Raw genomic sequence first — 15145 nt, forward strand, 5'->3', positions numbered from 1 at the left:
TCTAGTCGTTCCATTAAAAAGTGTGAAATAAAAAATTTTTGCCAAAAAAATATTACCGACTTCGAAAAACGCTAAAAAGTACAAAATAATTTCTATTATACTTGTATTTTATTTAGACACACATGCAATAGTGATTAGATTATATATTTACTAACTAACCAGTATATTAAATATATTGCAAGCTTCTCGAAGGCGGTATAAAATGCTTCTACTATGGTAATATTTAAGTACCATATTATAAAGTTTCAACTTGTTTATATTTATGTTATTCAAATTTCAACAAATTTATATTTAAATACATTAAATTGCAATATATTATAAAGCAAAATGTTTAGTAGTAATCGAATATGATTACTACTAACCAAGAACATGTTTTAGTAGTAATCGAATTGGAATACGTCGCTTGCATTCGTTCAGATGCAAATTACGTTCGATGCTTTAATCGTGTACGAGTTAATGGAATTATAAATGCAGCAAGCTTGTCGCTAATTTAAGATCCGATCGTTACAATTTCTGATGTTATACAATTAAAAATGGAAATCGATTATATACTGGAAGGGTTTTTAATTTCGCGATGGTTGCGATATATTTAGCATGCTGCTAAAAATAGTCAGTAAATTGGTAATCTAACCGTTGTTGCATATATGTCTAAATAAGATACAAATAAAATAGCAATTATTTCATGCTTTTTAGCGTTTTTCGAAGTCGATATTATTTTTTTTTGGCAAAAAATCTTTTACATGTCCTTTATTCCAAATATTTTATTAATATATATATATGGAAGTTGTAATGTCGAAATAAAATTTATTAAATTACTATTTATAGATCAGTATGATCTAGTAGTATAGCATGTAACACAATAGTTTTTATATTACACATATCATATTATGATAGAGCAGCGTTTTTCTGCAACAAATGATTAAAAACGTGAATCGTTGTTTAGTACGAATGAAAATTGCTCCCAATCAGCAAGCAATTTAGAAGTGGAAATTGTTTATGAAACGTGAGCTTTTTTGCTATCGTACCTATATAGCTACCGCTGTTCGTTTGAGAATTAAAGTTGGAAACAGAAAATTAGGTTTCCATGTTTGATCATAGGAATCCAGTATGGCATAAGATAATATAGACTTGGGAATTGATTATTCAGGTACTTCGGTAATGAGTTTGTTTGTGTAAGAGATACATGATCTCGATAGTGAAACGCATTCCTTCCTGCTTTCCTTTTTTGGTGGGCTTGAAACTCGATTGACAGCTATCATTTCACACGTTGACTGGGATTACATCGAAAGAATGTATAAATGAAGATACAGATTATTGTGTACGTAATATCTATACACTATATACTTTACGTATGCATAAGAACATGTTTCTTTTGGATAATAATTATTCTTTACTTAATGTGTAGGGTATTGTGAAATAATCTTTTTCACGTTTTATTTTACTTTAATGCGTGGCGTATCTAAAATAATCCAAGAACGCAACGCCTATTTATTATTCTAACGTTTGTTAATTAAATGTTTCGCCAAAGTCAAACTGTTCAAAATATTTCACGAATGTCAAAGTATGTACCAATGAATGTACCTTTTTATAATATGAAATATTAGAATATATAATACACAATAATAGAATATATCATAAAACAAGTTCACGACAAAGTATGTATAATTTCACGCTTAAGAGCAGTTATCACCACGTTACGTTAATTATTTAAATACTTATGCCTGTCAGTTAACATATCGTATAGTTGCAAATGCAAGAACCAGTTTGGCGTGTCAGCATATACAGAGAAACTCTGAGTAGCTTAATATATATATATTAGATAATTAAAAATTGAATCGGATAAAATCAATCTCGATCTAAACTTATTAATCTTGCGACACAAAATGTTGCGTAACCAACATTTTTACAGTCGAGAAATGTATTACTTGCGAACAAATAGAATCTTTTATTAAAAGGTATATCCATTGATAAAATCTGATCTCATGCTTTCAAGCATTTTAATCTCACTATTACTTTTATTGTAGCAGCTATTCGACATCGAAGTAATTACCTCCACTTATGATCACTTCCTTCGCCACAGAAACTCGAAGAACCTTCCCATCATGGACGAATTCCACGCCAACCGCCCTCTTGTTATTGTCGAATAAGATCCTGGTAGCCGTGGAATTGAGCATTATGTGGAGATTCGGTCGATTTCTAGCTGGACGTAAAAATGCCCGGGCCGTTGAAAGACGTGAACCATTCCTCGAGGTTGTTTGGGCTATGGCGAATCCAGTGTGAGTCCGTCCATTGAGGTCCGCGATACCGTAACCTGTGAGTAATTAGTGGAACTCATTGATTTCTCTTTTATAGCTATTACATTTACCTCGAAATTTCAAATTAAGTAAGATCAAAATGTCAAGCGTATTTATTTGCCGGTTTATAATTGAAGGACTCAATTGGGAAAGTTGTATAAATTCATTTAAAAAGAAATGAAATTAATAAAGATTTAGTTTATAAAATAGGGTCTTTATAGATGATCTTTATTTAATGTTTGGGATCACGAAGATGTTCTATTAACGTTTAAGTTTAGGAATTTAGGCTTTTGTCTATTGTAGAACTTTTCCACTGAACTTCTCGATTAGCTTGTAAACGTCGAACGATATCGCAAGTTTTTATGAAAACCTTATATATAAATACAATAATATATATAAATATATAAATAGAATTTAAACAACTTTAGTAGTATTAATTGTAGATAAACTACAGATTTAATTTCTCTTATAAATTTACAGTATATAAACACCAATTTCTTAATAAATTGCCTAAGATATTGTGCGTGTATTATATCTGTATACGCGCGACCATGATTATACATTTCCTCGTTCATCTCGTAAGTCTTCGCGTATTTTTCAATTTTAGCAAGATATTAAAAAAAGGCGTGGCCGTATGTTACGTAAAAGCATTGCGGATCCACAAGCTTCTCACTTACGACATCGATCCGCTTTTACTCGTCAACGTTGTTCGTTTCGAATTTCTTTTGCTCGGGAATTCGGGATCGATCTCGCTTCGAAAAGCCGCGCGCCACTTATAAATACGTAACAAGGTCGTTCCATGTATTATGGAAGTTATACGTTAGCATTGTCAGAGGGAAGCTATTGGTGAAAATAGTATAGTAATTAGCTGACGTGAGAGCTGATTATGTAACTGGTCTTTCGATGGATGGTAAAACGGGTCATTAGACTCACGCGAGGAGTAACAACGAAATAAAGAAGAAACGAGTTTCTTGTTGTCGCGTAATAACAGGTTAGATGCTATTCGATTTAAGTAGATCGACTCGTTGTTAGCCAAGTTTTTTTCGACCATTTTCCAACTTTCTCGCGAATTTTATCTTACTGTTGTAACTGGTGACTTATAATGGAAGTTAAACAGAAGTTGTTCCAATTCGTTTATCGTGCTATTTCAGGATTGGAGACGTTCTTTTCAAGTTAAAGTTTTACTGAAAAGGGCTATATTCGAGTTGACGTGATTTAATTCTTGGCTAAATATTGAATTGTTCACTTGGAAAGTTCGCTCGCAGTGTTTCCGACAGTTGATGAGGTGTCCAGACAATGAGCAAGCTACGTTGTTAATTAGCCAGGCAAAATATCACAGTTGAATGTTTTTTCCTCTGAACTTGTGTTTTTGTTGAAAAAGCTTTTGAGTAATTGATTCAACGAACAGTCGTATCGTATTCTCAGATTTTTTGAAAGTTTAGAATGGTTAAAATATGTATATCCTTAATGCCTGAAAGTATAAAAACCTTTTACGACTTACGAAAAGATATCGAAGAAAAATCGTGGCAGTTAATTTCATTCAAGAAAATACCGTGTCTTATTACGAAAGTTCAGTATCGTTATGAAAAAAAAGAAAAGGAAAGAAATAACAAAAAACCGTCGTTAGATAAACCTATCATTAGAACGTAATTGTTGTATGTGATAGCGAAGAGAGCCATTATCAATCAGATATTACACAAGTGCTAATTATTACATTGTTTTAATTAAGCTGTCCGAATACATTTTTAGTTATACAATCTTATGTTAATTCATCTAACACATAGCCGATCTTAATTAATAATCATAGTTAATGTAGAAACTAAAGCTAAAAGAAAAAAATGTATAGTTTTATTTTAGGTAAATGTAGTTTTACTTTTTATATCAACTGTGATTGCTAAGGTCAACTACGTATGATATTAATCAAGTAACTAAGCGATAATTTGTTTCGTAGTTTCGTCACACCAAATAACAGCTTAAGAACAAACTTACCAAGTTCATTTCCAGCTTCGAGGATAGAATAACTCAAAGGCGGGTGATAAGGGAACTGCGTGACCGTGAGTGGTCCACCGACACCGTGATAACCGTAATCCATACTGTTTGCTTGGAGATTATCCTCGCTCCTGATGAAATATGGAAGGACATCTTGATAAGACCATCCTATGTTTCCAAGCCTCGCCCAGTCGTCGTAATCCTTTCGCGAGCCCCTCATATACATCATGCCATTCATAACGCTGGTTCCTCCCAGCACCTGAATAACATTTTAATTACCCATTCGTTTATTGCCCTCCATTATTCGTACATGTTATGATAGCGACGATGAAATGAGGATTATTGAGGTACACGGATGACTAAATAAGAGCAGAAATTGAAAATGGAATATAGTGACGTGATAAGATGATAATAATAACTTAACAAATGACGCGTTATACATTATAGTTAAATGTTGCGAGTAGATAGTTAAAAATTAAAAAATTTTTCTTTCTTCTACAAATAACAATCAAAAGAAATTATTTCATGCATATTATCGTAAATTTTAAATTGTAGAACGATAGAAATATTTCCTTCTAGCTGCATTCTAAAAGCTCATATATGTAGATATTGTGAAATGTCAGCCATTCGTTACAGATACATATGGAATTAGAGCGAGGCGGGTACATACATAATATTATATTCCTTGTTCCTGTTTAATTTTAGCAGAACTCCAGTTATAACAAAAGGCAAAGAATTGACACCAGAGAAAGGTTCTTAAGTAATAACTTGGAAAATATAACGAGAATATTAAGTTTTTGATCGGTCTGATATTTATGGACAATATTATTCCGAATATAAGACAATTCTAAATAGAGCTATATATAATACTAACTAATTGTAAATGAACTTTGTTTTGTATGAATACAAATTACGTAAAATATACACGTAAATTTAGAATCGAAGCTGTGTTCCATATTCGTCACCACCATCAAATGCGAAATCATAAAGAGATTATATTAAAGATTGTTCTGATTTTAGAGGATACATACCTTACCCCTGGGCCAGTAACACTTGCGATCATCTTTATTTAGACACGCAGTGTCTTCACTTTCGGTATTATACTGCCAATCGATGTTAGTCCCAATAAAATTAAAAAAGAACGAAGGTATCTGCGTCCCAGTGGGCTCATCCAGACCGGCTTCTAATAATAACACCGAAAATCGTGGTTCCTCTGATAATCGCGACGCAACTGTTGCACCTGCACTGCCACCTCCAATTACTACGAAATCGTACCTGAAATTAACACAAATAAACGTCATCTACACATATATATAAATTTCCGTACTTATCGATAATTGAAAATCTTTGAAATTAAAGAATAAAGAATACTCTATGCAATAAAGAACGGAGCGTATGATCGATTTACTATGTATTTTTCTTTTGTTTATTATCAATATTATCATTTATTATTATCTAGTTAAATAACTTTTGATTTAGAAGAAAATTTAAGAATTTATTTTTTACAATTACAATTGTATTTCTATCGACTTCAAACCGCTTTACAACTGGCTAACGGTACGGATAACAGCTTTTCTCATCTTTATTTATTCGTTTTATAAAAAGTTTATTTTTGACACCTTTAATAGTTTCTACATGGTATTCGAAAATTAAATTAATCGATGGCGAAAATTGTTTTCGATCCGCAATAATCGTTGCTGGTATTAAAAATATTATTTCATTATTCCCAATCATAATCAACTTTTATTAACGTCGCTGATAATTACTGCACAATACCGCTACATACTTTCATATAATATTATGTCATACAACAGCGATCGGAAACTGCTTAAACGCAAATAGATCGTATTGCGTAATCTGTTCTTCAAAGTCAAGTTTCACGCAGATCAACTGTAGTCCCACGCGTTTGCTCTACATACTTATGAAATGCAGACTATCCCGAACAAGGTTACGATTTCACTTATTTCTAAGTGACAGATTATTTTGTTATTCGTCATACCCTTTTAATGGTAAAAACCGATGCATCTTCACCTCGTTCGAAGAAGCGGTTACGGCTTCATAAGAATTAGAAACTGGGTTAAAGGCACGAAAGTCCTATAGCGGTCGAGCAGAGCGAAAGGTGGATTTCTTAGGAGTTCGTTGGGGACGTTCGTACCAAGTGGTAATGGTATTTTGAATGCCATGAGGTGCATGCAGCTGTGTACATTCTGTGAAATGTATACTTGGTTCGCTGAGGGACGACAAGTTTATGCATTGAAAATATGGGCCTGAATAGTCGACGTGTCTTTCATTTGCGATTTTTGTCAAGTGTCCAGTATATTGTTAAGAGAACATTTAGAAGCGGAGGATGGTACAACCTGAATGATTTCGAAGAATGGGCATAAAATTTCATGCTATGTTTCTTTGAATGATCTTGTATTTCATGTTTAGGTATATCTATTCGCTGCGAAAAGTACATACCTGTGTATCATTGTATTTATTATAGTATTTGTATGTTGATTAATTAAGTCCAAATATTTTTAACAACAATAAAAATAGAGGGTTCTCAAATTATGTCCAAGCGAAATCCGAACGATGAACTTTTTCCATCTATTTATTATGAAATTTGAATAATCTCTAAAGTAGCATAGAAAGTCCTGATTTTACTGCGTAATATTCGTTTTAACTTATTTTCACACAGTTCTTACGTTTTGAGTTTGAATGCCCTAGGAAATGAAATAATACTCAAGTCTAGTTATTTAAAGTGCAAGAAAACCAGTTTTTCTACGCGGAACAGATTATTGACTACGTATACTTGTAAATTCTTTACAAATTTTTCTTTCGCCTGTTGTCAATGGTTTGTAGCTTTTTAAAATGAGCTTGCTGCATGAATACATACACATGTATACATTATCATTGTTTCAAGGAAAGATGTAATAAGAAACTTGAAAAGCTTTAAATACAGAAATCAGAGCACGTCGGGTTCGTAATATTTAATTGTTTTTCTAATAAATGCACGAAATTTTATTACACTATTGTTATATTATCATTCAAATCGTAGTTATTATATAAATTAGGTTTTACTTCTACATGTTCTCTTCTTCTTATTTTTACATATTTTTTCTGCTATTTGTTTTTACACCATATTACGTCCTTCTTCTTCTTCTATTCTTTAATATCGTATTTCATGGTATAAAGTAAATATAACGTGATACATTTTCTTCGTAACTTCTATAATATAGAACTAATATATTTTAAAAAGTTTTCTCTAACAAAAGTGACTAAGAGAAATTGAAATTTTATTTCTAGAATTACGTCAAGATTATTGTAATCTCAATTTGCTATCTGTACTTCCACATTTCTATTATTACTATTACCGGCACGATATTTTTATTATTTATCGATACCTACAAGCAATGCGAATCGATCGAGAAAACTTTTAACTCGTTATCAACGTATCCACATATATGAAACGTCGTTTTTTACTCGCTACCTCTCACTCACGCAATTTTTAAACCATCCTTTTCATTCTTTCCAACCACCAGTCAGAAAATAAAATTCACCAGCCATTACTCGTTTTTTAATGCCAATTCCATTTTCTTGCACAACAGAAACCTTCCGTAGGAAGACAGTTAGCCTGCGTTCATTATTAATTTCAGTCAATCATGCTGCCTTCTAACATCGCGGCAACGGAAATGGATTAAAATGAAGCAACGGGATATTCTCAATAACTCGCTCCGTTCTGCAATATCTGTTTCCAGTAATTGTGTTTCGTCACTATTATCATCTGTGCAATCGTTTCCATCGATATTATTATTAATCACCGTCGATTATCGCGATACGGTTTCCACAGCTTCCAATTAAGGGCCTTTGGCAGTAGTTTAATACGTTCGCTACATACGTCTCGGCTTTTATCACGTATCTGCTTTAACCATGAGTATATGACACCTATATGGATTCGAAGGATCAATTAGAAATTGTAAAATTTTGATATATAGATAATATAATAATAATGCGTATAAAGAATGATACAAATATGTCAAAGTTTCGCTAGTATTACATCTGTTAATTAATATAATATTAGTGATAGATGTATGCTAGATGATGCTGCCTGCAATGCTTGCGAAACGTTCCTAATTGTGTTATAAAATATTATTGCTTTATGCGATATTTCAAGAATTTACAGAAACCACTCTGCTACCTGACATTTATGAAATATAAAAATATATTTTATGTATGTGAACGGGATGCGCATAAAAATATTTTGACAAATACGTAGTAAATTATAGCAAATGTACAATATATTGTAGCGATGACAGTTCGATTAGCTGTGGCTGTACATTTTAATTTTTAATTTTACGGGAATAACAGTTTGGAAAGAAATTCGTTTAATTTTAAATCCAAATATTATACAAGAATTGTATATGAGATAACACTGTTACATGACTAGCACAAGTAGCTACATCGTAACATGGAAAAAATTATTTATATCCATACGCGACAAGCGTGAAATATGTTAAGAAGAAAGGAGAGCGTTGCGTCGTCCCGTGTCATCTTGTGTCAAATTACGCAGAAGAAATGTGTTATGTAATTCATGACACGCATGAGAAACGCGAAAACGAGCTCATTAAATGTATATGAACCGATGAACATATATCTCACGGGAAATCGGTTAATAACGGTTCACCCTTTGCTATTATTGTATTCTGAATTTTGTGTTCCGTATTCTGAACGTATGTAATAGCGTAAATCTGCGTTGTATTGCGTAGCGAAGCAATGGACTGGGCGAACAGTGGCAGACACTTGGAGAACCGAGTACGCGTAATAAGAATATTTAATTTGAAATTATGAATTTTCTCTCTGACTGATGATATAATTGACCCAGAAGTTGCATTATATTACTTATTTATTATTCATAATCCTCTTGCTCTTCGACTTAACGATGGCTTCCGGTTACTTCCTGCAATAAGTAGCTATTAGTATCTGCTAGAAATTACGTTATACATAAGTAATTTTTTAAGAATAAAGGTTCTGGCTTTAATTATAAAAGTACTTGCGCTATTTGTAGATTAATTTGTATATTACCGTGGAAGTTATGAAATTATTCTTTAGATTTTTTAGATTTTCTTGTAGAGAAATGAAAAATGAGAGAAGAAACAAGATGTATAATTAAAAATGAGAAACGCGTATAAATATCGTTAGCTATTCTTCAGGTGATTTTCAACTGTGGTATTGTAGATTCGAGTATACTTTCGCTTGTTGACCTTAATCCTACAGTTATCGTACCTTCTACTATCGAATTTCCTTATGAACATGTATTACAGCTAATTTTTATTAACCCCTTCCCGTGCCATTCAGTTCGACGAAACAGATCAGGCTGATGCTCGTAAACAGGAACTAACATTCAGTCACGATCGTAATGGGCAAAAAAACAGTCTGCGAGCTCGGCTTGTTATGTTTACGTTTGGCTCAAGTATCTGGTCGCGAGTCAGACTCGCGATATTCATGTTTGAGCCAAAATTTTCATCGCGAGTCTGACTCGCTAAAGTACGGGAAGGGGTTAAGGACATTAACAGCAATTTGCCTGCCTTTAATCGATTCTGGCATGGAAAACTTCTTTGAACCACTCAATGGTTCGATCGTGATTTTCTTTGGAAGATTTCACCTCTTGAAAAATGGGTTGACCTTAAACATCAGTTAAGAATAACACAGATATTAACAGCAATTTGCTTTATTTCGATAAAGTTTAATAGTGAACAGTTCTTTTTAGTAATTTCCAAAAATTCAATGAAAGTTACTCGCTTCAAGTAATTCTACTGAAAGTTGCTGTATCGTATGGAAATCACATTGATTTTCAACGTTGATTAATAACAATGCAGATATCAACGGTAGATTGCTTTATTTCCATCCATTCCGGCAACAAACGTTTCTTTTAACGATTCCAAAATTATAAAATTCCAAGATTACTTTACTACAACGAGCGATTTTCTTTCCGAAAGTTCTCGCGTCCCTTGCAAAACACGATTTCAAGATTCGATCAATAATATCACTGAAGAGTTCCAACTCGTTAGAGTTTCAGCTTTACGAGCATTTCTTCGTCACGTTTCTATCTACTTCCATTCTGATTACATTTGAATGGTTCACAGAATCTGTCGCACATTCTGCCTTTCGCGTTTAACCGCGAACGGTTCTTAGTGACGCGCCTTCAATTTCATCAAATTATATATAACTCAGAGCACGGATTCGCGGCTGTTTGAAACCGCACGAAGGATCTAACTACCGAATCTGGTTGCCTCAGTGAGCATCCGGCAGAACTGCAAGCGCAGATTCATGGAGCAGGTGTGATGCAACGTGAGAGAATCATTGGAACAATGGTACCGGGCCATTACGCATGGTTACATACACGCTACAATTTCATGAATACATACACGTTACAATTTCATGGATACGTATGCATGGATGTTCACTTCCGAGAAGGACACAGACAACGGACTATAGTTTCCGTACGATATCACGTGAACCGTGTCTGTAATAATTAAGAAGGCCTTCTTCGTTGTCGTTTGACCATCACCAGACATTCTGGTTCCTGTTCGAACAATTTTATTCCCTCGTCGTTTGTCGAGATTCTTCCGGAATCTCTTTCGATTCGCTCTGATGCTCGGTTGAGTGTTTAATGAAACGACGCGGTACAGGGAAGAGGAAGAATTTATGAAGCATATAAGGAAAACCGAAAAAATATAGCAGAAGATAGCAGGAAAAAAGAGCGGAATGAAGGCCACAGGTGGTCTTGGTCGAAGATAAATCTTTTTCCTAACGTTATTTTTGTTCCATATTACCGAGGTTAGTGTTAGTGGAGTGTGGATTTTTACAGAATTTCATATTTTTATTAACCCTTCGTAGGCAACCTGGGTCATTCACGTCCCAAGCGAAATTTCAATCGTAAGTTTCTTCGAAGCGAATATTTATCTTTCTCGAGAAATCTTTTAGACGTTTCACTCAAGAACAATTGGACAATGTAGTAAAGAGACTTCAATAAGCATTCCAGAATTTCTCCCGATGTTTTAAAAGCTCAGAATTAGACGTGGACGTAAATATAACTAAGGCTACATGAAACCTATATGAAGATTTATTCGATTGATTAAACGTTATGACAGTTCCTTCATTTTGAATATGTTGTTAAAATAAAAATTGTCATACCGTGTCATATATTTTGAAAGATTTTCTACGATGATACCAATTTTATAGATTTAATTGGGTAATATAATTTTCTAAAAATATGCACGTAGAAAAGACGAATATAATCGAGTCGAATAAGCGCACACGTAAAACAGATATCGCTTTAAAATTGACAGAAGGATTTCAGTTAAACGGAGCATGGAAAATGAAATACGAATCCTTTTGGGTTTTCGCTAACGAGATACAGAATATCGAGTGGTAAATAAAATAAAATAAAAATGGACAATCGGATATTATGATCGGTTTTGTATCGATTAGCCTTTCTAAAATCAAATTTCACAACAAAAGTGTCACTGTTCTGTTATTTTAAAATGCTAATTTAGTATTCATAGGAATAACTGTGAAAAAATATCTGGATACGTGTTTGTGAGTTTTTAATCGATATTCGATTTCCTTTCTTTTTGATTTCGATAAACGAAACGAGTTTCTGGGTTATCGAATCAACTCCATTTGAAGGCGTGACCAATTTGTCATTTCACTCGACCGTGACCCGGTTAGAGAGTTTAATCTCTAGAGTTCGAAACTTGCAACTTGGACCATATACATACATATAGACATAATCGATGATCTTATTTTCAGGAACAGTTTAAATTTATTTTCGTAAGGGATACGCGCATATATGTTTCGAAACTTTTCCTACTGTATTTCTAGTATGTACATATACCTTCCCTTGCGATATCGATGCTGGAATGCTTCCAGAAAATCTTACATTCAAACGAGTTTTATTCCAAATGTGGGTTACAGTGATCAGAGTACGTTGAAATATGTTTTCACGCTTCCACGAATTGGATTTGATAGGATATATGTGTGTATTAGTCAAAGGCATTGTTTGGAGAACTTTAATATTGTTAGAAGCCTTATACTAGCGTATTGTGTATTGCGACAAGAAAAGATAAAATTATACAGAACGCCGATAATATGATAAAATTCAAACTAGTAAAGTATCCAAAGTATAATGCTTTTTGTAATACTTAATAGGTAAAACGATCTTCTATCGATGTTCTAGTTTCTAAATTGTATTCTCCAAAATATGAATTTGCTTAAAAATACGCAATCTCGTTATAAGAGTTAAGGATCATTTTTAACAAATTATAAGTTCATTATCTCCTCCATTAGGTACCACCTTTCCTATTGCTCTTTGAAAAACGTTCTATTATTTATGACGGCTTTTATCAGTCTTTTCTGTGGAATTGTTGGTTAAGCTGTTGTAATAAAGGATTAAACAACTAAAAATGTTTTCTCTTTTTTTGTATATTAAAATCTTTTTTATAACTCGTGCTCATAATTCGCGATAGTTAAGCTTCAAAATTTCGAGGCTCTTTTTATAATTTGTTTTATTTTACCTGGAGTTAACAGTAGGGGGTGGTAGCGGCCTGTTGCATGGATCCTCGAGGTCGCATTGGCTACGAAGGAATACTTCTAGAAGGCCCATGAACAACATGAAGGACGAACCACCGCATGTTGATGCTAAAGTCGGCCCGGTTGAAGGCGTTAATGGACAGTTACAGCTCATCTGGAACGTTTATTGATTTTTTACCAAACCTGAGATGGTAAATTTAAAAAGATATAATGTTCTTTATTTCAGTATTCTTAGTAATTTTCTTTTGCATCTAATCTTTATTATTTTTTATCAATCTCATCATCAATGAAAAATTTCATATGTAATTTTATATTCTTTAGTTAGCATCTACAAGAAACGAAGAATTGATAAATAAATCTATCGTTGCGTGAAGTAAGCAAAAGTTTCAGTAATGGAAATATCCGTTGCCATCGGGAATTTAAATGAATGACATTTTAATTATCTGTGAGTTAAATAGAGAAATGTAAGCCTTTCAAGTATTGATTGGAATAGTGAAACAGCTAATTTTACAATCAACCGAACAAAGTTGCACTTTCGTTCGCTCAAAGGGTGAAGGAAGAAGGAAACGTTAGACTTTCTACTTTGATACCTTGTTCCCAGCCCTACTCTTCGATAAAAATTCGCTATGAAAAAGAGAAATTTCGTTGTAACAAAGGTGACAGTCTACTAATCATCCAACTTTCTAGCTTCTTCTCTTTTGTGCGAGATTATCTGTCCATTTTGAATATTCGTCTTATATAAAACGTTGAACGCACAGAATTGAAAAAATACTAAAATTGTTAGAAACAAATATTGAAAATTATGTTGGGATACAGTTATATTCTTATTATATTATGGGACGTAGTTATACTGTTAAAACTGTTAAAGAAACTTAAGTATTGGAGATTAAAAGAAAATTCCTATTAAAAGTATAACTAAAGCATATAATTAATTCATATATACATTTTATATATTTTCTTCCGCAGAATCGTAGCGCAATAAAAGATTTAAATCCATTATTGAAACGAGTTTTACATCGATAAGTAATTTTCAATCATAAACGAAAATACGTTACGAAAACGCACGTTAAAATACGAGCTAGCCTACCGTGACACCCATGTCGAGATTGTTCAATTTCAACAGAAATTGGATTCATTTCGCGCATCGCGATACTCGCGTATCGAGTTTTGAGGACGCTAGACGAATTCGCAATCATCGATATGAATAAATGCAAAAATTGCAGTACCTATTTTACCATTCGCTGCAAAGCTTTGTCAAGGCTATAGTTCTAGGCTCATCAAACTGGATAATCGAGTCTATGCTGTAATAATTTGTGTACTCTTAGCAACACGAGAGATATGGGTTCGTTGGTACTTTCGTTTGATTGGACGTAATATGTGGATTTTTAAATTGTTGTCGCGGAAGAAAGTATTTAAGAAGAAAAAGAAAGTAGCGTTTAAATCCACTGTGAGAAGCCAAAAATGTTTCATCAACGTAGAATCTCTGTTCCTTTTTCTTTGAGCTATGTTGGAATCCGTTTTCGTCTTTGTCAATTTGTCCGAATTAAAAATCTCTTCACGATCGTGTCGTTTCAGACCTCTTCACTTGTTTAAACTCTTCAAGCTCTTTGAACTACCTTCGACTTTCTATTCAATTATCCTCGATTAAACAATTTACGGCGTTTCGACGACTATAGGACGCTTCTACGACGCGGAAATCGAGTCACGTAGACGCGCAATCGCGATCGATGCGTCGATCCTCCTATTTTCCTCGCGTTCTGTTCTTAATCCTTCTCTATGGGCAATTTCTAGTATAAAATTAATTAAATGAAAATTTCTGATGTAAAATATCTAAGGTATTTCGCAACATGGTATTATTCACGGAATGCTTTAGAGATGATATCATTTGTGTTAACTAATTAAATAATTTTCAATATACATTATTGTAAAAAATATTCACTTTGCTTATGTAAATACGAATCGCCACATAACAATGAACTTTAACTATTTGTTTAGATGTTAGCCGATATTACGTTAAAATACGATAGCGAAGTAGTTTCCACTAAAGTGTTTTAAATGCTACTGCTTGAACTAACGACGATGGTCTTTTTATGAGCTGAGAAGAATCTCTTATCTGGTCTGTATCTTGCAATTAAAGACAAGTTTTTTCCTGTATGCTTCAGTTACCATGATGCTTTTCATATATCACTATGAACCAATAGAATAAAAAGCTTTCTTCTTATGATTTTAATAAATAATTAAATAAATGAAACTGTTCATCACGTGTTATTGGACCGCGCATTTTTATA

The 15145-nt window shown here is 33.3% G+C and overlaps 1 protein-coding gene across 2 annotated transcripts in view; it reads right to left on the minus strand.

Annotated features, from left to right (window-relative positions):
• Positions 1-15145, minus strand: part of LOC117205505 (glucose dehydrogenase [FAD, quinone]) — a 34734-nt gene that overhangs the window by 8300 nt on the left and 11289 nt on the right. Inside the window, exons 1-5 of one of the 2 annotated variants that reach the window (XM_033443968.1) lie at positions 14797-14886; positions 12842-13011; positions 5315-5558; positions 4284-4542; positions 2051-2311 (exon numbers count right to left, since the gene is read on the minus strand). In XM_033443968.1, coding sequence (XP_033299859.1) covers positions 2051-2311; positions 4284-4542; positions 5315-5558; positions 12842-13011 — 934 coding nt within the window. In that variant the 5' untranslated portion in view covers positions 14797-14886. Of the gene's footprint in view, positions 1-2050; positions 2312-4283; positions 4543-5314; positions 5559-12841; positions 13012-14796; positions 14887-15145 lie in introns of those variants that run through there. The other variant, XM_033443967.1, reaches the window with a different exon arrangement.

The sequence above is a fragment of the Bombus bifarius genome, unplaced genomic scaffold (genome assembly GCF_011952205.1).
Source record: "Bombus bifarius isolate JDL3187 unplaced genomic scaffold, Bbif_JDL3187 scf7180000007991, whole genome shotgun sequence".
NCBI classification, from domain to species: domain Eukaryota; kingdom Metazoa; phylum Arthropoda; class Insecta; order Hymenoptera; family Apidae; genus Bombus; species Bombus bifarius.